General features: G+C 38.4%; 2 protein-coding genes across 3 annotated transcripts in view; one reads left to right on the top strand and one right to left on the bottom strand.

Annotated features, from left to right (window-relative positions):
* LOC114138240 (pyridoxal kinase-like) overlaps positions 1–20,960 on the top strand; it is a 30,774-nt gene extending 9,814 nt beyond the window's left edge. The window contains exons 4-12 of the mRNA XM_028007378.1: positions 7,597–7,701; positions 7,967–8,050; positions 8,748–8,782; positions 9,078–9,163; positions 10,680–10,725; positions 10,824–10,935; positions 11,483–11,619; positions 11,708–11,774; positions 12,542–20,960. Coding sequence (XP_027863179.1) covers positions 7,597–7,701; positions 7,967–8,050; positions 8,748–8,782; positions 9,078–9,163; positions 10,680–10,725; positions 10,824–10,935; positions 11,483–11,619; positions 11,708–11,774; positions 12,542–12,657 — 788 coding nt within the window. The 3' untranslated portion in view covers positions 12,658–20,960. The remainder of the gene's footprint in view (positions 1–7,596; positions 7,702–7,966; positions 8,051–8,747; positions 8,783–9,077; positions 9,164–10,679; positions 10,726–10,823; positions 10,936–11,482; positions 11,620–11,707; positions 11,775–12,541) is intronic.
* Positions 20,961–21,677: 717 nt separating this feature from the next.
* On the bottom strand, positions 21,678–27,136 carry LOC114138239 (kelch-like protein 10). 2 transcript variants are annotated; one of them, XM_028007376.1, is made up of 6 exons: positions 26,890–27,136; positions 25,389–25,875; positions 24,715–25,308; positions 23,685–23,726; positions 22,099–22,248; positions 21,678–22,021 (listed from the first exon to the last, which is right to left on the bottom strand). In XM_028007376.1, exons 1-6 carry the CDS (start codon positions 27,021–27,023, stop codon positions 21,716–21,718), a joined length of 1,713 nt encoding a protein of 570 aa, XP_027863177.1. In that variant the 5' UTR covers positions 27,024–27,136; the 3' UTR covers positions 21,678–21,715. The 2 variants fall into 2 exon arrangements, with proteins under 2 accessions (XP_027863177.1, XP_027863178.1); XM_028007377.1 differs by lacking the exon at positions 23,685–23,726.
* Positions 27,137–27,737: the final 601 nt, after the last annotated feature.

Below are 27,737 nucleotides of genomic sequence, written 5' to 3'. Positions count from 1 at the left end.
TGGATTGTGTGGGTGTGTATGAGTCAGTCAGTGCTGCTGAAGTCGTGATGAGATTTTAGAGTATTAACAGAGGTGGCTGCTGCCACAGGGGGTCACCCTGAAGCTGGGGGGTGGAGAACAGGAAGGAGTGGAGTTTTTTTAGGTCAGCAAACAATATTTCAACTCCATATTACTGATGTACTCTAACTCTCTCACATTTTTTGCCAATAAACAAAACAAAATTTTTTGACATACATGCAACATGTTACATGTGGCAGAAAACTGTGGAGGTGGCACCTTTTAAGGTGAGGTGTAACAGTCACTATTTTTTCACTTCCAAAACTGATACCACTATCTGAGGTTTAGTGTCGGCCGATACCGGTCCGACACAGAGAAACATTGCTGTACTGACTGAAACTTTTTTTTTTTTTCTAGACACAGGCATAAATGAACTGAATTACGTATTTATTGATAACTCTGCACCAGTAGCACACATTTAATACACCGATAGCTTCACAAGCTTGGCCAGTCATGTAAAAACAACAACTTTAATTTGTTCAGTCAGAGCAATTAGGAGTATAACAGCCAATGTTAAATATAAAGCAACTAAAACTGGCAAAAACAACCGGTTGACTATTTTTACATGTTTGACCAAGATAAACTGCAACAAGCCTTCTTTCAAATGGTTCAGAAAGTGTAAGAATTCTAAATATAATGTAAAGTAAATTATATTCACTCCTAGAATTAGACTGAATGATCTGCCATTAAGGATAAGGGTTTTTTTCAATATTGGTATCAGTGCATCTCTAATGCCATAAACATGATTTGTTACCAGAAAAAATGAAGACATTTCTATTATTAGTGAAACACAGTTAACTTATTTCTGTACAGTTCATCTTTAAAGAGCTTGCGAATTATTTGTACCCTGCAGTGTCAATTTCACAGCACCTGCTCAGAAGCCACCTGAGCTTGTGTATTTGTGGAGTTTTATGTACCTCTTTCATGTTTGAAGTCTTGGCAATTTGCATTTATTAGAGTTAAAATGTTAAAGGCTAGACTGGCATAATTCTAAATGTTCTCTGATATTTTGTTTTGACGTAATTTACAGAAAATATACATTGACAAGAGTCTCCAGGACTTGTTACTAATTGGAGAGTTTTTTCAATTTATTTTGTTGCACAAACACCAAATCCAGTATAAAAATCAGTAAATTGTTCTTGAAATACAAATACGGTAGTTAAAGAAAACTACCGTACTCTTCCTTCCCTCCTCATGCTCTTCATTCATTCCTTCCTTGAATCCCTGTGTTGTTACTTCTTACCTTCCTTGTATTTTTCATTCTTTCCTGGTGAACATTCTTGTATCCTTGTGCACCGCCTCCCTTCTATCATCAATTCCTTCCTTTCTTGTGTTCTTTCTTGTTCCCTTGAATCTATTCTAGTTTAATATTTTCTACCTCTCCTATTTCATATTTAAAGCCAGGAGGATATGGAAATATCTGCCATATATTTATACAGAGCTTTTCTTTTTTTTTTTAGCATTTTAAAAAAGTCTGTAAAGGTGGAACCTTGAGTCAGGAAAGGTTTAACTCATATTGTTGACTCAATTGTTGACTGCATGGTGTTTTTTATGATTGTGTATTCCTGTGTTTTAATGATATGAAGCACTTTGAACTGCCTTGTTGCTGAAACATGCTATACAAATTAATTTCATTGATTGAAATGTATAAAACGTTATCCATACCAAAATATACATGTTTTTACACTTTGAAAAACTTTGGATAAAATAAATTACAACAATATTCTAATTACTTTTGGATTAAAAAGGTATTTTTAAAGTTGAATAAGTATAAAAACTCTGGAGGCTGATGTAGAGATGGAATACGCTTTTTTCCAAAACATAAAAACAAATATGATTTCAACAACATTTGAGCTACTTAATTGCATATTGCCACCGATGTACAAAGTGAAAGTCTTGACTCTTTAACAGGCATGCTTGTGGCAGGAATTGTGTTTAATTCCTCAGAAACTGACTGATGTATGATCGTTGGATGGCTCTGAGGGTTGTCTGCATCATCCTCTCTGTCTGTGTCACTTTACTTGTTTTGATCTAATTGCCAGTCCTTTGAATGAACAATCTGCACTGTGTGTTCTTGAACTGATAGGTGGCCTCAGCTGATGTTATTCATCCCAGCAGAACTAAAAGAATGAACCAGCAGTGGGCTAAGAAAACAAGTAGTTTGTTCAGCTGTTCCCTCACAGAAACACAAAGCATATACAGATTGTAAACGTCTTGTCCTTATTCCATAATCAAATGATCTCATCTAAGATTAGTCAAAAAATATCCAGATGTTTTTGAATTTCTTTAATCTTATCATACAAAGACTTTGATATTATCACTTTGCCAAAATCTGTTTTGCCAAGTGATTTTTTTTTCTTCCCCAAATCACTTTTGGCAAAAATTTAATTGGGCCATTATTTTTGGAAGGTAACAAAATAAATATAAATATAAGTGTTGGTCAAAAATAAACACTAACGCCAAGATACAATAAACATAATCCAGAATCCCCCCAAAATTTGCAGCCCTATTGTGATAATGATAAAAATGACAATTAAAAAACTACATATTACCTCTATTTTTTAACTGCATAGCACAGCATTCATAGTGCTACACATAAATGCTGATCTTGAAAGACATTCCTATTTGAAATAAGTTTCTTCAGAACGCCACTTACTTAATGAAGTGTGATTTACACCACTAAACTGCACATAGACATGTCATTAAATCTATTTCAATTTACTAATATTTTTATGCTGTTGTAGAAAAAACAAAAGTAAAAACAGTAAAAATAACATTAACATAGTAGAATTAACATTTTAGTCAGTTTTTTTTTTTTACATTAACTAATAAAACATATCGCAGCAACAATGACAAGAAATACTTACCTATTGCTTCAGTTAAAACTTCTGTTGTCACCAGGAACGATGTTAGTAACGTAGCCTGGCGCAGGCTGAGAGTAAGCATAATTGTGTAGTGTTGCTATGTGGGTGAGCTCTAGGAATGAAGCAACCATATATAGAGATAGAGTTTGTGGCTCCACTTCTCTGTTGTGGCCTCTCTTCATTTAGTTCATAATGACCATCAATCAACATAACTTATTTGGGATGATCTTGACTTGAGAATTAAACAGTCAATTGTATAAAGATTGGTTACACTACCTTTGCATGTTGTCAAGTTTATTTGTATAGCACATTTCAGCAGCGAGGCAGTTCAGTGCTTTACACCATAAAACAACATACAGTCACTGAAAGAAGCACTGTTTTGTTAACAAATTAAAAGTAACAAAATAATGAAAACTGAAATTGAAAAAACATTTTTTACTGAAATTAATAACAGTTATTAAAACTGGAACTAACTGGAACTGTATTGTGTGTTTATATAACTACCTAAACGTACTTAAATTATAGATATACTTCATTTCTGTGTTTATGAAACTATTAGTCTTTTGAACTTGTGTGAAATAGATTTTAGTTTTCCCCACACAAGTATTCATCAAATGTCAGCAATTTGCAACACTCCATATTCCTCATGGTGGCATTTACGCTTCTTTATCTTCTGCTGAGTATTCTTTAGTCAATCGATATATACATAATCACTTTGATGATTTCTAGAATGTAGTAGGAATTCAAGAAGGTCAAAGTAGGATAAAACTAAAACTACTACTTTAATAAAAACTAAGCTAAAACTAAACAATATTTAACTAATAAAAACCTACAGACACTTTAAAAACTAATTGAAACTAACTGAACTAAACAAACAAAAAGTCACAATGAAATAAAACTAAAATGTAATGAATAGCCCAAAACTATTATAACGAATATGATTTCAATAACATTTGAGCTACTTAATTGCATATTGCCACCGATGTACAACGATGTTCTACTGAAATGTAATGTTCAGTAGAACATTACATTTCTGTCAAATGTAAAGTGTGTAATGCCATTATCAAAATCTGACGATTTTGATAATGGCATTTATCAAATGGCAGATAATAATCTGATGATTATAATAATCAAATATGTTGATCAGTTTTCCATATACTGCCAATCAAGGGCTCTGAACAGCTGGGTTGTTAACCTTGATTTTAAGGAATGCAGTGCGTCATGTGTACAAAGATTCATAACTTTCGATAAACGACCCTCCAGCATTGATTTTCAACATATCTGATACTGTAGCTTAGGTTACATTACTCATGATACACCATATAGACTCTCTGTCAGCACAGATGAAGATTCACTCACCACAGCATGCTAAATGCTTATAACAGCTCCAGCGGCAGGAATGCCTGACCTACTTTTGGATTTATTCATTTAATAACTATTTTAACATTTTGGAGCACTTTCAGACTGTATATAAAGGATTGTTCTTTCATCCCCAGACTGTCAATAAAGACGATGTCACAGTAAAACCACTTCCTGACATAAGCATCCCAATACACACGTACTATAAGATAGCAACACAGGACAAATGTGGTTAAAATGTCAATACTAAAACTCTTAATCTTTTTTTATATTTCACAATCCAACTGTAGTGTTGATTTAAGCTTTCATGAACACACATCTTTGTATAGATGTTTCTAAGTTTGTTCACAAAGAGAGCACTGGATAGTGCGTGAAGGGGCATCAGCTTTCCATTTCTTCCTAAATTTGGTTTTTGGCACAAGTTCTGACATGCCCTTGAAATCCAAAGCTTTAGAGTCATTTAGATCTGTTATTTAAGTTTAAAAAACACCAACAAATCATAAGAATCTCTGTTAATATGACATTATTATAATTTTTTTTTCATAGCTCACATAGAGAAAATGAGGCCTGAAAAAGTCAAAAGGTCACTCAAATTCTGTGTGAATTTGAGTGACCTTAACATAAAGATGCCAGAGACTCTCGCTCAAATTTAATCAGATCTTCTGTCTTTGAAACCATGATCTGCAATTTCTTCATGGAGAGTATATAATTTGGTGTGATATATTGAAGTAGATGCTTGGAATCTGAGAGGCTGCAGAGATCAAGAGAAAAAAAAACCTAAATGAGAAATGTAATTGAAAGTGATTACATTGTCCATTAGACGGAGAAGGAATGACACATATGAAGATGGAGGGAGTGACGCGCCGCAGCAGCAAACAGCAGGCATTGGAATTGTGACAGCAACATTTGATGACGACAGAGGCAGCCCTTATCTGTTAGCTTGCCATCAATTTTTTTCTCTTACTCTGTCTCTCTCTTTCGGGTGCTCTGAATGCTCATCTGTCTTTTTTAGCCCCTTTGGCTTTCTCCTGGCCTGTTGCTTAGCAACCAAATTCTCCACCACCATGTGACTTGACTGTGACTCACCTGAAGCTGCGACATCATCGGCCTGCAGCAAACATGTCATGCGCAGACACCTGCATATGAACCCAGTTTGGGTGGTGCCCGTGTCACATAAATGTGACGACTTATTCAAAATATCATGTAACGTAGCTTCTGGCCTATATGTAGCTAGCAGCTACATATAGGGATAGTATAGGTCAGGGGTGGGCAACTCCAGGCCTCGAGGGCCGGTCTCCTGCAACTTTTAGATGCGTCTCTACTTCAACACACCTGAGTCAAATAATGAGGTCATTAGCAGGACTCTGGAGAACTTGACTGCACTTAGGAGGTGATTCAGCTGTTGGATTCAAGTGTGTTGGACCAAGGAGACATCTAAGAGCTGCAGGACACCGGCCCTCGAGGACCAGGATTGCCCACCCCTGGTATAGGTGTTAGTGGAAGGATTTTTTTTTCCACATCAACATCCATGTCCTTATCTGAGCAGATGCCATCATGTGCACAGTGGGTTTTTCATATGTGTGCGTTCATACCTCTGCTCTGGACTAAAAAAGTTTGATACTGAGATCAATTACTTATAACAACTGTCAGTGAAATGTAAAGTTAGGATTTTCTGATTGGTAAACAATGACTACTTTTAAAGTTATTCATTAGCAGGTTTAAGAATCAGATTGATATGGTTTATGTACATTGGGCAGCTGCTTTACAGTGAAAGTTGAAGCACGAGAGAGGGCAACAATGCCTGCATCTGTAGTCAATGAGGTCTTTGTGCACCTGCAAGTCTTATTCATCAAAGAACTGGAACAGACACTGGTTACACTAGCCTTGTGCTAGAGGTAAAACCTCATCATGCCTGCCCTACATTGCCGGAACACTGAGTTATTATAATTCTTAGTTTTATGCCTGTTGTGCCTCCCTACTGCTCTGACTTCAACCAAAAGGATCTCACCAAGCATTAAATAGTTGCTGTTCTGCTTTCCGGTTCTGTGTTAATGAAAATTTGGTTTTGTTGGGCCCCTTGTGGAAAATTATACTTTGCTGGAAGGAAGAATGTAGATCTCCAAATTGCTCAAACGTTAGGATATGCAGGTTTCTGGGAAACCAAAGAAGTTAAAAGTGGGGGTTCTTACAAAATGGGCCGGATGATATGAGACTGGAAACAAAATGACTTGATTTTTGTCATGCAACTATGACATTGACAACTGATTTTAGCATTTCAGCATGACCAAGCAGAGCCCTTAAGCAGAGAGAACCAGACGTCTCTCTCCCCAACCACTTGGACCAGCTCCACTGGGAGAATTCCAAGGAGCTCCCAGCTGAGAAACATAGTCCATCCAGCGTGTCCTAAGTCTTTCTTAGGGTCTCCTTCTAGTAGGATATGTCTGGAACACCTAACCAGTGAGGCAGCTCAGCTGCTTATATCTGCAATCAGATTTTTTCAGTCACTATCTAGAGCAGGGGTGCCCAAAGTCAGTCCTCAAGGGCCGGCATCCTGCATGTTTTAGTTTACTTCCTGGTGGTAGTAACAACCTTTCCAGCATGTCAATGTTCTTCTTAGGTCTTCTAACGATCCATCATTTGATCCAGGTGCATTAAACCAGGGAGAGAACTAAAGCATGCAGAATGCCGGGCTTCGAGGACTGCCTTTGGGCACCACTGATCTAGAGCTTGTCACCATAGATGAGGATAGGAACGTAGATCGACCGGTAAATTAAGAGCCTTGCTTTTCTGCTCAGCTCTCTCTTCATGACAGATAGGCACATCGTTCGCATTGCTGCAGAAGCCACATCAATCCACCTGTTGATTGGTCCGGCAATCAACAGGTGGATTAGTGTTGATTGCCACACCAATCAACACCAATCCACTTACTCAGGGGTCATTCCTAAACAAGACCCTGAGATACTTGAACTGCTCCACTTTGGGCAGGACCTTGTAACCGACCCAGATAAATAACTCTGCCCTTTTCCACCTCTTGTATTTGGAGGGGCTGATTTTCATCCCAGCCACTTCACACTCAGATGTAGACCTCTCCAGTAAAAGCTGGAGATCACGGTCTGATCTCTGCCATCACCCAGAGGTTGGCAAGAAGGTGGACACATTTCAGGTAGCACTTTATAAGGTTCCATTAGGACTCATGAGTCTTTGAACAGTAAAATTGATATGAAGGATGGCATACTCAGTGGTGAGATTGTAGGATGGACTTGATCCAGTTTAAAGAAGCTCAATAAATCCATCTGATCCCTTGTTCTTTTCACAGGTTATTCTCACTGGAAAGGCCAGGTGTTGACGGCAGATGAGCTGCATGTTCTATATGAGGGAATCAAACTGAACAACGTACACCAATATGACTATGTATTAACAGGTGAATGTTTGTCTTTTTACTTTTACTGTGGTGTGTCCATTGGTAGTGATTTGGAAATAAGTTACTAATTCATCCTTAGACTAAATAGTTTTTCATTCAACCTTACCTTGAGGTACACTTAGGATTTATTGTGCCTGTGGAAGAGTTGTGTATTTCATCTATGTTTTTCCCCTCTTTACTGTTTTAATGTCATATCTTGATGTTGCATATTTTGAGAGGCCTTTCTAAATGCATTGTTCCTTGTTGTTGTATGGGATGTGTTCAGGGTATACCAGAGACACGTCTTTTTTAGAGATGGTGGTGGATATTGTTCAGGAGCTAAAGAGAGCCAATCCTAATCTGGTTTATGGTGAGCAACACTTTTCATTTTTTCTAAAAATAACATTTCTAGAAGAAATCTGATTCTCCTAGAATGTACGGTTCTCATTATAACCATACATTCTTATACTTGTATGTAATACAACTGTGTTTAACCAGTAAATATGTATTACTTGTGTGTTTGGTTCATTAGATCATCATAGGAATGCTCTTCCAGAACATTGACCTCTTGAACAAATCAGTACCTAAAAATTTCTCTTTTGCACCATGTTCCAGCTGCTATAATTGCTTTCATCTTGGATGGCCATTGGGTTGTGCATTGATGCCCAAGTTCTCTGTTCCTTATGTTACACCATTACTTTTCAGAAGCTTTCTGTATTTCTGAGCTGGTTCTGATTCCAACTCTCATTTACTTTAGCATCATTCAGTGAAGCCACTTTTCTACAGCATAGGTCCACTTTCCATCTTCACCAATGAAGCATCTCATAATCCCAAATAATTATGAGCACATCATCTCCTCTGACAGCATGCTGTTGTGCTATAGAGGAGCCATCCAATTCTGTCTTTGTCATATCTTTCTAAAATGGCTCTTCTTTTGCGCTTCATATTTCTGGATGAGTTCAGATCTTCATTCCACCCCTCACTGCAGTGTTTTATCTAATGTGGTTGCTCTCAGAGGGTGTGCAGGTCTCTGATGGATGCATGACTTTGTATGTTTATCCTTTCAGTATGTGACCCCGTCCTTGGTGATCATGGATCCATGGTGAGATTATAGGCATCTCAATGCAGTAGCAGTGGTGTTTCTGTTTTGAATATGTGGGAGAAGTTGCTTTTATTTTTCTTGTCTGTTGTGATCTGTATATTTTGCTGTTGATGTATCTTCTAGTGTTGCTGCTAATACTATTAGTTCATTTAATAATATTAAATGGATTATTGAATTTTAATCCTCACAGTGTTTATATATGTAATACTTTTTAAACATATGCTAGTCCAGGACATTGTTGTCAGCCTGTTTTTAAATGATAAAGTGTTTTTAACTTGTATGTCTCTTTCCACAGTATGTTCCTCAGAATCTTTATCCAGTCTACAAGAATAAGGTTGTTCCTGTAGCAGACATCATTACTCCTAACCAGTTTGAGGCTGAGTGAGTCCTATCTTGTTATAAAAATTTTTAGTCCTCTCTGTTATTACTCAACTTGTCTCATGAACTAATTTCATTTAGGGATGCACCAATAAATTGGCTGTGATTTCCTACTTAGTGATTTTGTCACTATATTTAGCGACTTTTCAGACACAAAAAATTGTCAAGTAAAGAATTCAAAATTGGCAGGTCTGGCTTTTTAAAGTTTGGTGATGGGTAAGAAAACTGTAATCGGTGCACACCTAATTTCATTCTCATTTTGATTGGAGCACAACAAAAAAAATCTGTTAATCAGATTTTTTGGATGACATAAAATTAAGATTAGGGTGATGGCAAAAAGTTTGGGAGCCTCATCACCAAAGAAAAATTGACAAATCGCATGTTTATGCATTTCTATATGTGTGTGAGTATGTATGTTTTGTGTGTGCACTCTATGTTAACTGTAATGTTTAATTCTTTGACCGGAGCATATGGGTCCTGTACTTTTATAACAAATTTATGTGAGATCATGGTTCATCTTGGTTAATGTCAAGTTCTCATAAAGACATTTTGAATAATGTCAACTTTGTATTAAAAGTGTCATGATTTACCGAATGACACTTTATGATAACAGTCATAAATATTCATGAAGACTTACTCATGTTCATGACAGGTGTTATGTCATGTTTATGATGGTGTCATGACAGTCTTAACCTGTCAAAGTGTTACCATAGATTTGATCTTTTAATGAGCAGTTAAGTTAAATGTTAGATATAGTACCTTTAGAGATGTGTAGGCTTTAAGAATCTTTTCCATTTGCACACTCATACAAAATCTCTACACATATCTGTATTTCTGTGCTCTTTCAAGGGGGCTTCACTGTCCCTTATTTGGAGTGAATTAAAATCATCAGATTATATTTTATATATTTGATGATGTATTGTGTTAATTGTACGGGATTGGTTTGTAGTCTCAGCTGTGTTTACATGAGTTAACATGGTGAAAAGAAAGGGAACACTCTCTGGCCTTTACTTCATTTAACTGACCATCATCCAGAAGCCGTTAAATCATTGAGTGCACTTAGTGTTGCATCAACAACTATTTAATTTTGACTTCATTTTCTGACTAAAACCAAAGTGAACTTTGTTTTTCTGTAGTTTGAGTTAAAACCTGGTAGTCCAGATCATAATTATGTCCTGAAATGTAAAACTACACTGTTTTACATTGAAGGAGGGTGTACTTTCTTTTTCACCATTAAAAAGTATATCTAGGTAAATGAGAAAGTTGCCACAACCTATTCTGGTTGTCGTGGCAACAGAGGTTTGTTGGATGTAGCTGAAGATCCTCAGAAAATGTTTCTGGTCCAGTTTTGTTGTCTCGTTTCTCCCTCTGCTGGTCTTTCAGTTTCACTTCAAACAACTTTGTTTCAAAAAGTTTAATTACATAAAACATTTTAATCAAAACTCAACATTTTGTTTATGAAACAGCTGTTTTTCTTTTTTTATTTGGACTCTGCTAACTTTCTCCTGTGTTGTTTTAGATTATTAACAGGGAAAAACATCAGCTCACAGAAGGATGCTGTGGAGGTAGTGGATCCAGCTTTCTTAAACTATATACTTTTTCTCAGCAGGAGTTTCTGATTCATAACTGAACTCTTCTTACCTTACTATGTGCTGTTTTGTAGGTGATGGACCTTCTACACGCTATGGGCCCAGACACAGTCGTTATTACTTCCTCTGATCTTCCCCCCAGACTGGGAGACCGCTTCCTCGTCTCACTGGGTAGCCAGCGTCATGGTGGGTGGAACATGATATTATATTGTGTGCGTTTACAAACACGTGAAGAAATTACAATGGCTTACAAAAGTACTCACACCCTTTGAACTTCTCCACAGTTTGCAGGGCAACAGTTTGAGGAAAATGTTTCACAGTTTTCAAAATGCTTTATTAATGAACGTCTGAGAAGTGTGGCTCAGATTTGACTTGGAACAACGTTTAACTGCGCATTATATTTCTATCATATTTGTACATTTAGAAACTCAGATTTTATTATGTAAGCGTATCAGAAAAGTGGACCGCAAACAAAGGCACACCCCAATTTTCAGATTTTTATTTTTCAAGCAATGAAGAACAAGTTAAATCTTTTTTTTTATGTAGAACAACATATATTTACTAATTTAAAGAAATTCTTTCTAATTATGCTCACCTTGATATCTGTCACAAAAACTGTGAGAATATTCATCAAAGTTTATGGTTGAGATGTGGAAAATAGTAAAAAAGCTCAAGGGGTGTAAATACTTTTGTGAGGCGCTGTCCCATACAGTGTCTCTCCTCTGCTGCTCAGTTCGTCCAGATGGAAGCAGGACGACACAGAGAGTTCGAATAGAAGTCCCCAAAGTGGACGCCGTCTTCGTAGGAACTGGAGATTTGTTTGCAGCCATGCTGCTTGCATGGACACATCATTACCCCAATGATCTAAAGGTGTACAAACACACACAGAAATGCATAGTCATTCACACTCACTCCTTTCAAGTCACAAATGAGAATAATTTGTTTCTGTTTCTCTCAGACGGCCTGTGAAAAGACTTTTTCAGTCATGCACCATGTTATCCAGAGGACCATATCTTATGCTCATGGTAAGTTATACACAAGTCTTCAATTTTATTGCGGTGGGACTATTTAATCTCATATATTGTTACATCCCCAAGGCAGTCTAGGGGTTTTGGAGGGGGGCCTTATACTCTGCTCATCAAGAGACAGAGTGAAACCAGCTGGGCCTGCCTAACCCACCGGAGCTCAGCAGCAACCTGAACGGGGGGGGGGGGAAATCCCACATGCAGTCACCACTGCATGTAACATATATGCTATGTTTCTTGCTGGGCTTTACTGTTAAGCAAAACTTTGAGTCGCATGCAGACATCTTCACTGTGACTGAAGGTGCTTTGTTGGATACTGGTAACTAACTGCTATTATACCCTTGCCAGCTAGCTAACAACATAGCCACCCTAGCTAATATACTCTTGCACACCATATAGCTAGCAATGGAGTCTTAGCAACTTGTTAGCTTTTTCATGCCCATTAAGGGTAAATTCAAATTTATTGGCAGTTGGCTGGATAATATTTTGTCTCAGCCATCGGCTGACTTCTGTTGTCATAATGGTCTGATGAAACCTCCAGAAACCCTGATTTAAGAGTACATAAAACCCACTTACAGAATGTTATCTAAGTATTTTTAGCAATAAAAGTTTGCAGAATCGGATTAAAAGCTTTTGTTGTTACTGTGGGTTTATTATGGATATGCCCCAGGGCTCCCATCATACATTGATGGAAACCCGTCATCACAGTAAAATCTGTTTTTCTTTTGCTTCGCCTCCCTTCCTTCCTTCCCCCGTCTCTCCTTCAGAGTTGGCAGGTCCTGGTCGGAGGCCCAGTCCGCCTCAGCTGGAACTGAGGATGGTTCAAAGTAAAGCCGACATAGAAGATCCCGCTATAGTAACGGAGGCCACCATCATATCCTAACATTGACATCCCATAAGACTCATACTAACTCCCCCGCCCTCTTCACCCCATCGACTTCTAAAATACTGTATCTCAGTAAAAAAAAAAAAAAAAGCCCTTTAGCTTCAACATGTCATCATCCAGACTTCTCAAACACTTTAGCATCATAACACCTCCCTCCTGTGATCCTGAGACCTTTATCCCTTTAAGTCCTCAGTGTCGTAACTGTTTAAACCAGAACCCCCCGACTTGTAACTACCAAGTTGTTTTGCCCTGATCCTGTTCTGGAACCAGAGCCATGGATAGACTGAAGCTTTGATCTGAGTGGACTGTATTCACTTATGCTGACAGTAGCTGTGTTTCCATTACAAATGGGTGCAAAACTTTGTCAGTATTCCGCTAATGTAGAAAAAATACAATTCTGCAGTTGCAGTGTTACCATTAAATAAGAAACGCATTTAAAATCACAAGTGAATAAGTTTGTTCATTAGAAAACATAACATGCCATGATCCTTCAAATACTTCTTTGTTTTTTTGTCAGTTGCAACATACAGTTGTTCATCATTTGATTTGAGTGATGCCAAAAAAGTATTTCCATTGCAGTTTCGTGAAATAAATACATTTTGTACGGTCAAAAAACCACCTAATCCTAGTGCCAAAATCTTTTATAGACAAATGGAGTTTTTTTAAAAATTGTTTTTCCATTAACCAAATTTATTTTCAAAATGTCAACATGTGCAATTATATGGTCAATGGAAACACAGCTAGTGATGCAGTATTGAACCTCACTCTCAGTGTTGCACTTATGTGGAGGCTAATCACACAAGCACAAATAATACACAATGCCTTGCAAAAGTATTCACTGTCTATGTATTTATGCATACCTTTGCAAGGTACTGCTAGGCTCTACAAATTAGACTTTTTTTAATCAGTTATACGTTGATTATCATTCTGATAATGCACAATGCAGTAAACACCACAAAATGTTATATTTATTGTAGCATTTGATAACAAAAATCATTGAAATAAATTAACTTTATTTATGTAGCACAAATTCACCACTATGTCATGTAAATTGCATTTGAGTAGAAAAATAATTTCATTTCAATCACACATAAATTCCAATATACCTCAGTTATCAAACAGTTCATTAAGCTCAGTTTATTGTTGAAATTACCTTAAAATGTTTCTGTCTAAGGAAACCCAGCAGATTGTATCGACTCATTGACTTGCCGTCTTCACTTTGCCTGGACAGACTGACGGTAGACAATCTCTTGCATTGTCCCAATAACTTTGCAACAATCCTTCATATCAAGCATACATGTTGTGACAGTGGAGAGAGAAAACTACCCTTTAACGGGAAGAAACCTCCAGAAGAATCAGAACCAGAACCTGGCACAGAACCAGGGGTCATCTGCCATGACTGACTTGGAGTTTGAGAAGACAGAGCAGAAAAACAAAAAGAAACTGGAAAACTGATGTAGACATCATATTAGACCCATTGCAGAGAAATAAAGAGGAGTAAATTTCCACCAAAAACCTCAGAAATACTGACATTACTTACAGAAATTTGCTAGAAAAAAACAAGAACATTTCTTTGATTAATCTCAAATCAAAGAAATTTGATTTGAGATTGTCATAACTTTCTATGTTAATGAAAATTTAAAAGTTAGTCACAGACACATTTAGTCAAACACACTCCTGAACCTCTCTGGTGATCTCTGACTCTGACCGCAGTGATTAATCACTCTAGCTATGGCTCTGTCTTCCTTTTACTTTGACCCCTTCTGCCCCAGTCTTACAGCAGTGACGTAATGGTGACCAAGTCTAACCCTCAACATAAAGAAGAAAAAAAAACTGCACAATGTATAGTTGATGTATAGATGTTGTACTATAATTGTATTGGACCATCTGTATGATATCTGATCTGTCTGCTGGACCATTGTGTTAACGCTATTGTACTATAGACCAGATGCACAACAATATCACTAAGCAGAGACCATCTGGGCTGGTTGTGGCACAGCCGGACACGTCAAGTCATTGTAACTTCATAGTTAATGTCCGATAGTCGTAGTGTCAAGTTGAGCTTATTTCATGAAGAGAAAACTGGGCGGCAGAGAGCTGCTTCCAACCCAGTCGGCTTCCATGGTGCCATAACCACCCCACATCATGTCGGCCACTTAACGGCCCAGTTCTGACCCAGAACCTTATATATTATATCCAACCCTACCCTTCGATATGCTGCCTTTAGCTAAATATATACATTTTGACTGAAATTATTTGTATTTTCTTTAGATTTAACCACTGATAATGGCGCTTTTATGGCCTCCCTTCCTTATTTATTATTGATGTGTGAGTACAACAATCAGCTGCGTCTCTGTTAATCACTGCAGCAGCTCAGATGAGGCAGATATAATGAGTCTGCAGAGTTTCCTGGGTGGCTATTTTGCTTGTCTGCTGCAGAAGAGACCCAGCCATCAAGTTAGGAGGTGTCGTCCACACATAATGAGTTCTGTTCAGAAAACTAAACAGGCATCCACATCAGAAAACAATGTGGGTATAATAATAACTATGATGATGATGATGTGAGTGTTGAAAGGAGTGACTATAGACATGTTCCGTCTTATTCAGGAAATTTTGTTCATGCGCACAATTCTGGAGGGCAAAAAGGTAATTCTTTTACTTGCCATCCATTGCCGCTTTGTTGCTAGAGAAATGAAATCTGGAAATGTAGTTGTTAATTCAGTGCAAAGCGCAATGTTGCAACAGTTTTTCAGCAGAAAACTGTTGAAAAATAACTCAAAACCACTTGTATTCTTTTATTTTCCTTGCTCTATATGTCAACTACACTATACACAGACTCGTTGTCATAGCAACTGACTGACAACAGCTCCACAAGAGTATCAGGATTCAACACCAAAACACATACAGAACAGAACATTTACTCTGTTACATTATTATGTTTTCAATCTTGATGTTTATTTTGCGATTAATAAGTGATCATCTGAACACAGCAGTGCTTGATTAGCTAATTTAAACACCTGCTCTACTAATGATTAGTAAGAGAGTTGGTGGGGGAGTCGGGTTTTTTTTAACTGAGTGAGCCGGAACACACTAAATTCTGCAGCACATCTACATCATCCTCTCCCTCATCATTTTTTTAATTAGAGCTCTTTACTGACCTGTGAAATGTGACACCTTCAGACCTTTTTATCTAGTTGTACTATTGGGAATTTGTAGCAAAACACTGCGTCCCTTTTTCTTTTATATATGACACGTACATTTAAAATTTAGCACCTTATGTTGACAGCTAAAATTAATGTTAGTTATCACCAAGCACGTTTTCTTGCTCCTGACATCAAGCTGCAATGTGGGATAATTCATTTCTAGTGTTGTAGATTTTGAGCAAGCGATTATGAGAGATTTCTGATTAATTTGAAACAGAAACATGATGGAGAGGAGCATAGGGTGGGTCCCAAGTAAGAACAATCAGGTTGTGTCAAGATTTTCTTTAGTTGTCCTTGTTTTAATGCATCAATATTAGTGTGATATTTCAATATTCAGTAGCAAAATGAGTAAGGACCAAAATTTCTTGTTTGAATTTTATCAGTTAGCTAGTTTTTTTAGGGTGGTAAATTCTTTTGTGTTAGGGTTAAGCTTTTATTCATTAAAAGCAGAGACTTTAAAAAGCTCTTGAAAAGTCCCACCCAAGTGGATATAAGGTTCTGGGCCAGTTTGTAATTCTGTACTGCTGTTGTGTCTCTATGAAATGTTCTGTGATACTGCCTTAGGAAGCTAAGATCATAACACCACAGCCCTGCTCATTCAGAGAGAGGTGGAGGGGGGAGGGAAGTATGCATGAGTTGTCTTAAATGTCAATGTTTTTTGTTTTTTTTAGTTCATGCTCCTTGGTACAATTTCAAAGATGTTCTGTCCTGTTTTTTATTTTATTTTTTACTTTAAGATTTAAAACAGGCTTTAGTTTAGGTTTGTTGGGCCCTGAAATTTGAAGAAGAGCGGAGTGTGAACACAATTATTTACCTTACTCTAAAAAGACTTTTATTAAAGAGAAGAAATGGGATTTTGGAGATATAACTGCAAAGCTTTTCCCACCTGTCTGGTAGCTATATATTGTACAGTCTGGTACATACAGGATTCCTACTTGGAGGATGCATAGCTACAGGGTACCTCAAGTTTTATATTCCATTAAAACCTGTTACAAAGTGTTAGCCATAAGTGTTTGTTATAATGAAAACATCAAGTTAGTCTGGGTTTCTTGATTATAATATGGACTGGGGGTAAGTTAAAACAAATTTAGAAGTTTATGGTTGTTGGAGTAAATATGGACAAATGTTTAATTCATAAAGTAATATCTAATGAATTGAATGAATCAAACTCATCTATTTCTTTAGCATACAACCCTGATAGTTTTCAAGAACAGGATGCAACTGGGTGGTAAGTGAATACTCATAACCCTAGTGTACTTACAGGGTACATCTCATGGTGCACCTCCTGGCGTACCCTGTAAATACACCAGGTTGTGACCAAATGTAGTCTGTAAGCACTCTTTAAGTAGGCTGCAGGTAAATTCTGAGCACAGACAAACATATTGCCTCATAAAACAGCCTGATACACTTCATTTGAACGATAGCTGTACTATTGGTACACTCTAGGCAAACCAATGCCTCTTTTCCATTGTCAAGTCTCACTCTGGCCAGTTAATGTCTGCTTCAGTTGTAGCCCAGATGGATGTGTCTCCTTTAACAGTGTTTTCTTCACTATGTGGGCGGGAACTTGGATGGGCCGTGACAGTGTAGGAGCAGTGGTCGATGCTCCGATGAGCATCGACATCGGCCAGTTTCTCCAATATCTCTTGGGATGTATTTGTTTGTTGCCACAATTGATAGAAAGATTGGAACCTCAAGGTTTTACCATGGAATGACCAATTTGCAACTCGTCCTCTTTGCCAACTACTACAGTTTTGTCGTGGATTGGTTGAGAAGTTGTTGTTCAAGGAGGAATTTACAGGACCAATCAATGAATGCAGTGTGCTGCCAATCAAAACACTGATATGCACAATACCTGGCTTGCAGTTGTGGAGAAGGGGCTCATGAGAACCAAATAAGAAGTCACCATAAACTATATCCCACCCCCACTATAAGCAACCCCACCAGTGTTTACCCAAGAGGTATCCTGTAATAACCTCCAATAGGAACCCTGTAAGTACCGTTAGATGCAATAGGCTGGTACCATATGTACCTTTTAAGGATTGTTCTTACACTTAAAGTAGAATAAGTATATTAACTTGCAGATGACCTGTAAATAAGCTGGCAGGTACCATGTACTGGACTGTTTATTGTAGTCCTTTTAAAAGACAACACCCCTTCTCAATTCATAAACGTATGAAGGAAAACTTTGAAAATTGAACACAAGAATCAGATTTTATTTTTTTTTATGTTCTGAAATTCAGTAAAAAGTCTTGGCTGTATAAAAGATGGCTTTAAATCAGGGGTGTCAAACTCCAGTCCTCAAGGGCCGCTGTCCTGCAACTTTTAGATGTGCCTCTGCTGCACCACCTGAATAGAATAATTAGGTCATTAAGGCTCTGGAGAACTGATCTACACAAGGAGGAGGTCATTAAGCCATTTCATTCCAGTGTTTTGTACCTGTGGCACATCTAAAAACTGCAGGACAGCGGCCCTGGAGGACTGGTGTTTGAGACCTGTGCTTTAAATGGATAATGTTCCCTTTTATTGTTGTTTTTTCATGAACTTAACTGTTTAATTTTAAAAAGGATGAAATTGTTTAAATTCTTTAACAATAAGGCATTTTTATTCTGGTCTGATTAATCACTTGAATGCATTATTGTTACTTTTTTGTAAAGTGAGGTGTTTATTTTAAAGAACAAAATCATATGTTTAATTACCTGGTCTGGGGAACAAACAGCTCTTTGACCAACATTAAAATACAATTTTTTCTAAAATTGCAGTAGTTTCTCTTGTTGTCATATTGTGCCACTGTAGCACTAGTTGTCCGATCAGTAACAGACTGCTGTGTCTTTGTTTCTGGCCAACCGTGTCTCTCAGTTCTGTGAGGAATCTCTGCATCCACTGCGTTCCTGGATCAGAACCTGTCAGCCTTTAGTGTCTGTGTGTGTGTGTGTTCATACATGTTTATATTAAAGTCTTATGGTGACAGGGTCCAGTGTGTATGAGTGGGAGCTGTTTATATTTGCTTTTGGCCATTAGTTGCTGTTCCTACCATATTCCCCCCTCTTTGTTTCCACTCTGCTAGTTATTTTTAGTTTCAGAAACGTTCATCTTCGTTAAGAGATTATTGACAAACGAGGTGCACTTTTTGAAGTGTCTCATAACTTTGAAAACATGAAGTTATTGACCTGAAAACACCTTCCTCTATCCCATCCTATAACACAACTTGAAGGAATGTGGTTCCAAGAGACCAAATAATGACTGTTTAGTTATGTGGTGCAGCCTATTTTTTTTCCACTTATTCTTATACGTAGTAAAAATGTCTCAGAAACTGCTCCAAATGGACATATTTGAGCAGATAAAGCACAGGGTTCCTGCACAGGGATGAAATTTTCTTCTAAAATCTTCAGATAAGTATGGAAAGACATTTATATTTCCATACTCTGTTTACCTTTATTTGTTCTTAATTAAATACTGTTATATATTCACATTTATTTTACATCTGATGAGCAACAACTATCTCCACTGCAAGAATAATTGTTATTCTCTACATATATTCTTGTTTTAATTTTAAAATTATTGTTTTAATTTGTAGGCTCAGGCAGAAATTTTGAACAAATTTGGACTCAAAGTGCTGTTACCTTCCAGCAAGAAGGTCCTGAATTCAAATCCTGGCCATGGCACTTTATGCATGGAAGCTGCATGTTCTCTCATGCGTGTGTGGTTTTTCTCTGGGTACTCCAGCTTCCTCCCACAGTCCAGTAACTTGACTTTTAGGTCAATTGGTCTCTTAAGTGACCCTAATTGTCAGTGTATGTGTGTGTTTTCGGGGTGTACGATAAATCGGTATCAATAGAAAGCCCCAAACTCTCTTGATATTGGAAAATTGGTGATAGGCCAATACGTCCATGAGAAACCGATCTAATCCACTGATCTTATCTTTCTCTTCAAAGGTCTGAAAATCAGCCGCAGTACCCTTCTGCTCTGCTGTGAGGTCACATCTTGCATAGTTATTCACTCCACTGTTGCCAACTTGGCATCTGATATCGGCTAAAATTGGAAGTAGCATGTCTGGCTTTTTAAAGATTGTGATCAGCCAGAAAACTGCAATCGGTGCTGTAGACCTAGACGTACTTTCAAAATATTGTATTTAAAGATGAACAAATTCTACTTCAACATATTTCCAATGGTTTCTGAGGTCCAAGTTGTCTGAGATGTAACAAACGCTAGAAAAAAAATCTTCCACACATTATTCAATAAAGTTCATTGTTTTAAGTCCAACAACAAAAAATGAGGAATTACAAGACTGTCCCCATTTCTGCAATAAAAACATATATCTTTAAGTGTGTTCTGGTGAATGTTTCTCTATACATGTATAACAAAAATGGCCTCAAAGTTGAATGTGAAGTTTGGAAAGTTGAGGTAGAAAATGTGCTGGAACCCTGGTGCACAAATTAAAGGCTGCAATACCTTAAACCACAGCCATAAATGCTGCTTTTCTTTCTGCTTTAATATATTCAGACCTAACATCTTCATTTGTTTCAATAGTGGAAGAGGTTTGTGGCTCTTCACTGCTACAAGCTATTGTCAACATTGAATGAACTAACAAATTTTAGCAAAAACAATTACTTATTTGTCTTGTGCTGTAAGATTTTTTTTTATTATTCATTTCTTGTATTCAGACATATTATCAAGACCAGATGGGGAAAAATCATGACCCCATGCACCCATATTCATCCAACCCCCTGTCCTCATCTCTTCCCTCGCTCTACCTGCCCTCTCTCACTTGTTTGGGTTGTAAAAAGCTCCCACATCAATGTGACATATCACATCCTGTGATCCTCTCCTCTTCTCTCCTCTGGATCAACAGTTGCAGCTCTGTAATTTTCTTTTCCCTGTTCTCAGTGGCCAAAACAAAAATGGAAGAAATGTAATAATCATTGTTTGGTAACTGTTTTTAGTGTTATGTTTTTGGAGCATTTTGAGTATTTTCTAACATGTTACAATAAAAGATTGTAGTGTACAAATTCACATTTATAAAATATATATATATAGATATATATGAAAAATGTATGTTCTAATGCAATAAAGAGAGAATAAGACTTCTGAAAAGTTTATTGCTGTCTTTAAGTTTGTCATTTGTAATTATTGTATAGTTTGTTTCATAATTATGTGATTTACAAAAGTATTCATACCCCTTGACTTTTTGGTGTGTTCAGGGTGATGTACAGAATTCCAGAAAAGGACCCAGTTGGATTTCTATCTAAAGTGACTTTCCTTATTCCATAAGGGTTCATTTTTGATGACTAATAGTTGGTCTTAAAACACAAGATTCTACCACCTAAGATATAGTTTTATGTCCTAACCTCTCTAATCTTATCTATTATGTAATCATCTCATGATGCTATTTGTTTACCAATGTTCTCCAACAAACCTCTGAAGCCCTCAAAGAACAATTGGATTTATGCTGAGATTATATTACATGCAGGTCAATTCTGTCAGGTGAGATGAGGAACCAGTTAATTGCAGTGGAATCTTAATTTACAGGTGTCAGAGGAAAGCAGCGTGAACACAAATGCACACATTTCTCAGATTTTTGTTTAGAAAAAAAAAAAGTTGATCACAAGTTCAAATGATCAAGATTAATCAGACAGGTAATCAGAAAGCTATCAAAATGAGTCAGTTTCTGCTTCAAGGTGAACCATATCTGTACCAGAACAGAAACTATTGCATGTAAAGTAAAAAAATAACCAACCAGTATGCAAGTCATTCTGAAGGAGTTATTATAGCAATCTTCTCATTTTCCTCATAAACAAAAATATATCTAAGATATAAAATCAATGCATTTATTGACATGTATAAGTTGGTGTTTAGGACACAAAGGCAGCAGCATGGGGGATTCGCTCCACCACGCAGCAGTTGACGGCACCACGAGGAGAATCCAGGTCCCGGACAACTTGCCATGTCTTAGTATTTCCGTCATAGCGCTCCACTTTAGCGCACAACTGGTCATTATCGTCTGTGAAACCTCCCACTACATAAACTTGGTCCTCTAACAACACAGTCCCAAAGTTGCTACGGGGGTGAATCATGGGGTCCAGCATGCACCAACATTTGGTCAAGGGGTCATAAGTAGCAACCTCTGATACGTGCCTTCTACCGTCGTAGCCACCAAGCTGGAAGAAAGACTGGAATTTAGACAAGGATTACAGCCAAGCTCAAGTCATGAACAAGTTTCTTTATCTCTCTTTACCACATAGAGCTGGTCTTTGTAGGCAATGACACCTGCTGCCGTTCGAGCGGTTTCCATGTGTGTGATAAGCGTCCACTGATTGGTGTTGGGGTTGTAGCACTCGCAAGAAGATAATGCGTCATCCATTAAAAATCCACCGCATATGTACACCTGAGAATTGATAAGGGAGAACAGGAATCATTCTTGACGATACCTACATTAGTACCATTTCTATAATTTGATCATGTCAGACGCAAAAGTAATTATACTTTTGCTGGACTTTATTTTTAATAGAGGTAGAAGCACAAATACAGGGACACACAGGACAAATAACCATGCACACATTCACACCTATGAACAATTAATAAAAAAAGTACCTTTACCTTGACTTTTGTAGGTCAATGTAAAGACTGGGAAAAAGCCAGAGTACCTGGAGGGAACTCATGCATGCACAGGTAGAACAAACAGGCCGGAACAAACACTAAATACTAAATTGCTAAAACTATAGATTCATCCCTCTAACTCACTGAATTCATGTTGCTATCTTTTCCTTAAGCTCTGGTGGATATATCCAGCATGCGGGCATTAAAACTGCTTCTACAAACTTTTGTGAAAAAATGAGTTGCCTATAAGGAGCTCAGTGACTCTCAGCTTGGCATAATGGGAATTTTCTCTGTGCATTAAGTCCAGAATAGAAATTTCTTCACTACTAAGATTCCATCCATCCATTGCCTAAACCTGCTCATTATTGCAGGGTTGCGGGGGGAGGGCTGATACGTACCTCAATGGCCAAGACGCAGTGTACAACTTGGACAGGACCATCCATCGCAAAGACACAGGACAAACAACCATGCACACGCAGCTATGAACAATTTAGAGAGACCAATTCAGCTAACTGTCAGGCTTTTGGATTGTGAGAGAAATCCAAAGTACCTGGAAAGAAACCACTCATGCACAAAGGAACATGCAAACTCAACAGGACTGATTTGATGGTATATAGATTTTCAGAAGGGGGCTGCACAGTTGGTACACTGTTGCTTTGCAACAAGAAGGTCCGGTCTTTCTGCAAGGAGTTTGCATGTTCTACCTGTGCATGCATGAGTTCTCTCCAGGTACTCTGGCTTTCTCCCACACTCCAAAAGCATGACTGCTAGATCCTGCTTTTGGACCTACCAGTCAAGGTAAAGGTACCTTTTTCTGAACTGTTCATAGGTGTGAATGTGTGCATGGTTGTTTGTCCTGTGTGTCTCTGTATTGCCTTGCGATGGACTGGCAAGCTGTCCAGGATAGGATTTTTTTATCTGTTGTAGCCATGCTGAATTAGAAGGTAGGGTTGAGACTTTCCAAGTTGGAATTCCAAATTCGCCATATATTCCATTTGATTTTTTTCCGTTTAGTTCTCAAAATTACAACTTCTTCATACAGAAGGAACACACCAATATCTGGAAATTAACAGAGTTCCAACCTCCGAGGTAAAGTTCAGTGAAAAAGTATTCGCCCAACTTAGATTTCTTCTGATATTCAACATTATACAAAGATAATCTGAGTAAATACAAAAAGAAGTGAACTACCAGATTCTGAGAATTAAGAAATGACTTGAACAGAACCTGAGGAAAGCCATCAGTTCTCAACAAGTAAAACACCAGGCCCTGATAAACAGATGAGAAACGAAGTCACTGAAATATTTCTGTCTGAAAAAAGGGGATCAGTGCCTCCAAATCCGAGGCCATGGTCTTGAGCCGGAAAAGGGTAGAGTGCCTTCTCCGGGTCAGGGGGGGTGTCCTGCCCCAGGTGGAGGAGTTCAAGTATCTCGGGATCTTGTTCACGAATGAGGGAAGAAGGGAGCGGGAGATCGACAGGCGGATTGGCGCAGCGTCTGCTGTCAAGCGGGCGCTGTACCGGTCCGTCGTGGTGAAGAGAGAGCTGAGCCAAAAAGCGAAGCTCTCGATTTACCGGTCGATATACGTTCCCACCCTCATCTATGGTCATGAGCTTTGGGTCATGACCGAAAGAACGAGATCGCGGATACAAGCGGCCGAAATGGGTTTTCTCCGTAGGGTGGCTGGGCCCTCCCTTAGAGATAGGGTGAGAAGCTCAGTCATCCGGGAGGGACTCAGAGTAGAGCCGCTGCTCCTTCACATGGAGAGGAGCCAGTTGAGGCTCAGGTATCTGGTCAGGATGCATGTCTCTCGGCTGGCCTGGGAACGCCTCGGGATTCCCCCGGAAGAGCTAGAAGAAGTGGCTGGGGAGAGGGAAGTCTGGGCCTCCCTTCTGAAGCTGCTACCCCCGCGACCCGACCTCGGATAAGCGGAAGAAGATGGATGGATGGATGGATGGATGGATGGATGGATGAAAAAAGTTAGAAATCCATTTCTAAGACTTTGGGGTCCCAGTGAACCACAGTGAGAGCCACTATGTACAAATGGAGACAACATGAGCAGTGGTGAACCTTCTCTGTCCAGCCAAACAATTATCCCAAGAGTGCATTGAAGACTTGTCCAGGAGATGACTGTATAAACCAAAACAACATCTGACTCAGTTAAGGTCAATGTTCAGGATTCGACGACTCGTTAGTTAAAAAGACCTTTCAGAACCACAGAAGCTCAAAACTGGTCTAAGAACACTTAATCCACTTACCTTCCCGTGAAGTGTTGCAGACCCAGCATCGGCTCTGTGTTCATGCATCGGTGCGATCAGGGTCCACTGATTGGTGTCAGGGTTAAACCGTTCTGCAGTTTTGAAGGTGTCATACTTGTTGCAGCCTCCCATTGCATAGATCTGGTCATTGAGCACCACTACACTGACATAGCATCGAGCTTTGTGCATCGTCCCCACTTCTTTCCAAGTTTGGGTAGCGAGATTGAACCTTATGACACTGCTCAAGTAGTGATCAGCGTGGCACCCTCCGACACAGTAGATGTTTCCCTTGAGGTAAACACAGCCGCTGAATTCTGGGAATGGTGCCGGATTTTTGTACACTGTCTTCCAGCAGTCTTTTCGAACATTGTACATGTCAATTTTGTCAGAAGGATAATTGTCTTCAAAGCCCCCAATGGCCAGCAGCACATGAGAAGGTAGACGGGTGGAGGTAAGGGACATCTCCAAGCTGGACCCATGGAGGACCTTCATCGCACTGATTACCATGTTTACACATTGTAAATTGTTTCTAACCAGATTATCTTTGCACATAGTTTCGACTAAGTAATCAATGGGTATTAGGAGCAGCCGAACCTGGATAAAGACAAGAGATTTTTATGTAGACACTAGCAATTACATATCTACAGTTTGGGGAGATCCCAACATTCACTTACATGAGTGAAAAGTGTCCCCATGTATCCCCTACGATCCTCAGGAGCAAACTTGACCCAGCGGAGGATGGCCTCAAACACAAAAGTCTCCTTTCTCACATTCAGCTCATCCTTCCCGATGAGTTCCACTAGCTCCTCAACAGGGAGCTGCTGGAAGTCAGCACAGAACTCCACCACCTCCTCAAAGTGTTGCAGGATGTAGAAGTAGGCCACTTCCTTCAGGTCAAGAATCTTGTAGTGATCTGCTAGCTTCCAGGTCTTGATGCAGTTTTTAGGGCAGAGTGTTTGCTGCAGGAAGTCACAACAGGCCTGAAGGATGCCAGGGACAGCAAAGCGGTCTGCTGCAGCCAACAGTTCTACCACATTGTCCTCCGTCACCACAACAGAGGAGGTGTAGGCATACTCAAGAATGAGCTCCATGATATTTCGTGACAGGTCGGGGAAGCTGTAGACTTGCTGCCCAGATGATTGCTCACTGAGGAAAAGGTCTCTGTGGGAGATCGGAGGTTTAAGAAACATATATCAAGCCACTAAAGCAGTGAAGTACAGCACTTACAAATTGTTTGAACCTTTTTGCCCATTCCTTCATGGAACAGTTAGATTTCTACAGAGATTAAATACACACAGGTGGACCCTATTTGCTAATTAGATCACTTCTATTGGTTGGAATGGATTTTATTTAAGAGTACAAGAGTAAAGGGGGCTTTATAGAAGACCCCTTCGCTCTTTCCATCTTAGTCATTTGAAAAGCTTGAAAGCCATGTATAATTCTTTCACAATTACACAACTTTGTGTTGGTCTGTAACATGACATGCTGTTATTGAATGAGAAGGAATACTTATGCAAGTTACTGTACCGTTTCTTCACCTTCAAATAAACTTTAATGGCTACAGAAACATAGGGTAACTTTGACTAACTTTGCCCTTTTATCTTTCTGAATGTTAGATTTCCTTCATTTATATCAAAACCTGATGCCTGATGTGAGCTAAGCTACTGGAGTGTCACTGCACCCATCACCATAGAAACATGCATTTATTGACATTCTAACTAAACAGATGGACCCTGAATAAGTCTGGTTACAGATGTAAAAAATAAAGAAAATGAGAGATTAGTACTGAGTCAACGACTTAATAGGCAGGTAAATGATTTGAACAGAATGATATGATTGCATATGTGCGATATGATTACTGAATCTCATGGATTGTTTTCTGGATCAATTAAGTATTTTTGAATTTGATTACATAAGATGGATCAGAAACAACTTCTTTTAATAACTCCAGAGTAGCAGAGCTGTATCAATCAATCTTAATGCAGCTTCAGTAGAAGCTGCATTAAGAAGTAGGAGCTTTTATGAAATGCAAGGCCTGTGGTATATTTTTAACCTGACAAATTTTTCTTCCCCAAAAGATGTCAAAAGCACAATTGAGTGCCTGTCAAACCTCATAACCATTTTCCAATATGCCATAGGAATTAAAGAGAAAATAGCTAAGATATAATGATTTACCTGAAGAAGGCACTGGGGTTGCAGAGAACGAACCTGTGAACTTTAAACTCTGCATCTCTGACTCTGATCACAGCATCGCACAGTGTTTCCTCCAGAAACATCTCCTTCCACACGTTATTAGAAGCAGTGCTCATTTTTCTAAAGCCTTGAATTAGTTCTAAAGAATGAAAATGTAGTCTTGTTAAAAATAGTAAGTTAAAGCTGCTACGGGCTTTTTTCAGCTTCAAGTTTGATCTGTTTCTATATAAAGAATGACTCTTCTATTTGATTCTTAACAGAACCTCTGGGTTGTATCTTTTTAAATGATATTTTCTATAGAAACTGTTTCAATCATCAACATAGCTTTGTATATTGAAGTGAATAAAATATACTCTCTGTGACAGACTGGCGACCTGTCCAGGGTGACCCCACCTCTCGCCCGAAATGTCTCTGGAAATAGGCACCAGCTCCCCTCCTGACCCCACTGGGGACAAGGGTGTAAGAAGATGGATGGATGAAAATATACTGTGTAAAAATTAGAACTCTTTTTGATTGGGGTTTGTTTGTTTTTGTGTTTCTCAGTTCCTATTTTATTTAGATTAGCTATGTTTTTGTTTTGCTTCTGTTTAGTCCTTTCTTAGTTGTAGTATTGTTAATATTTTGTGTTTCTCAGTTTGATTAAATCCGTCCTGTTGCTGGTTTCCTTCAGTTCAGTTCTTAGTGTTTCTAATTATGTTCAGTTCTTGTTTATAGTTATTGTTTGCTCCCCTAGTTTAATTATGTTTCTTCAGTCTAGTTAGTTGGTAGCACTTTATTTGAATGGGTGTGCATAAGACTGATATAACACTGTCATAAATACCTTTCTGTTC

This window comes from Xiphophorus couchianus, chromosome 22, assembly GCF_001444195.1.
Source record: "Xiphophorus couchianus chromosome 22, X_couchianus-1.0, whole genome shotgun sequence".
Taxonomy (NCBI): domain Eukaryota; kingdom Metazoa; phylum Chordata; class Actinopteri; order Cyprinodontiformes; family Poeciliidae; genus Xiphophorus; species Xiphophorus couchianus.
This window is presented reverse-complemented; position numbering and strand designations above follow the sequence as displayed.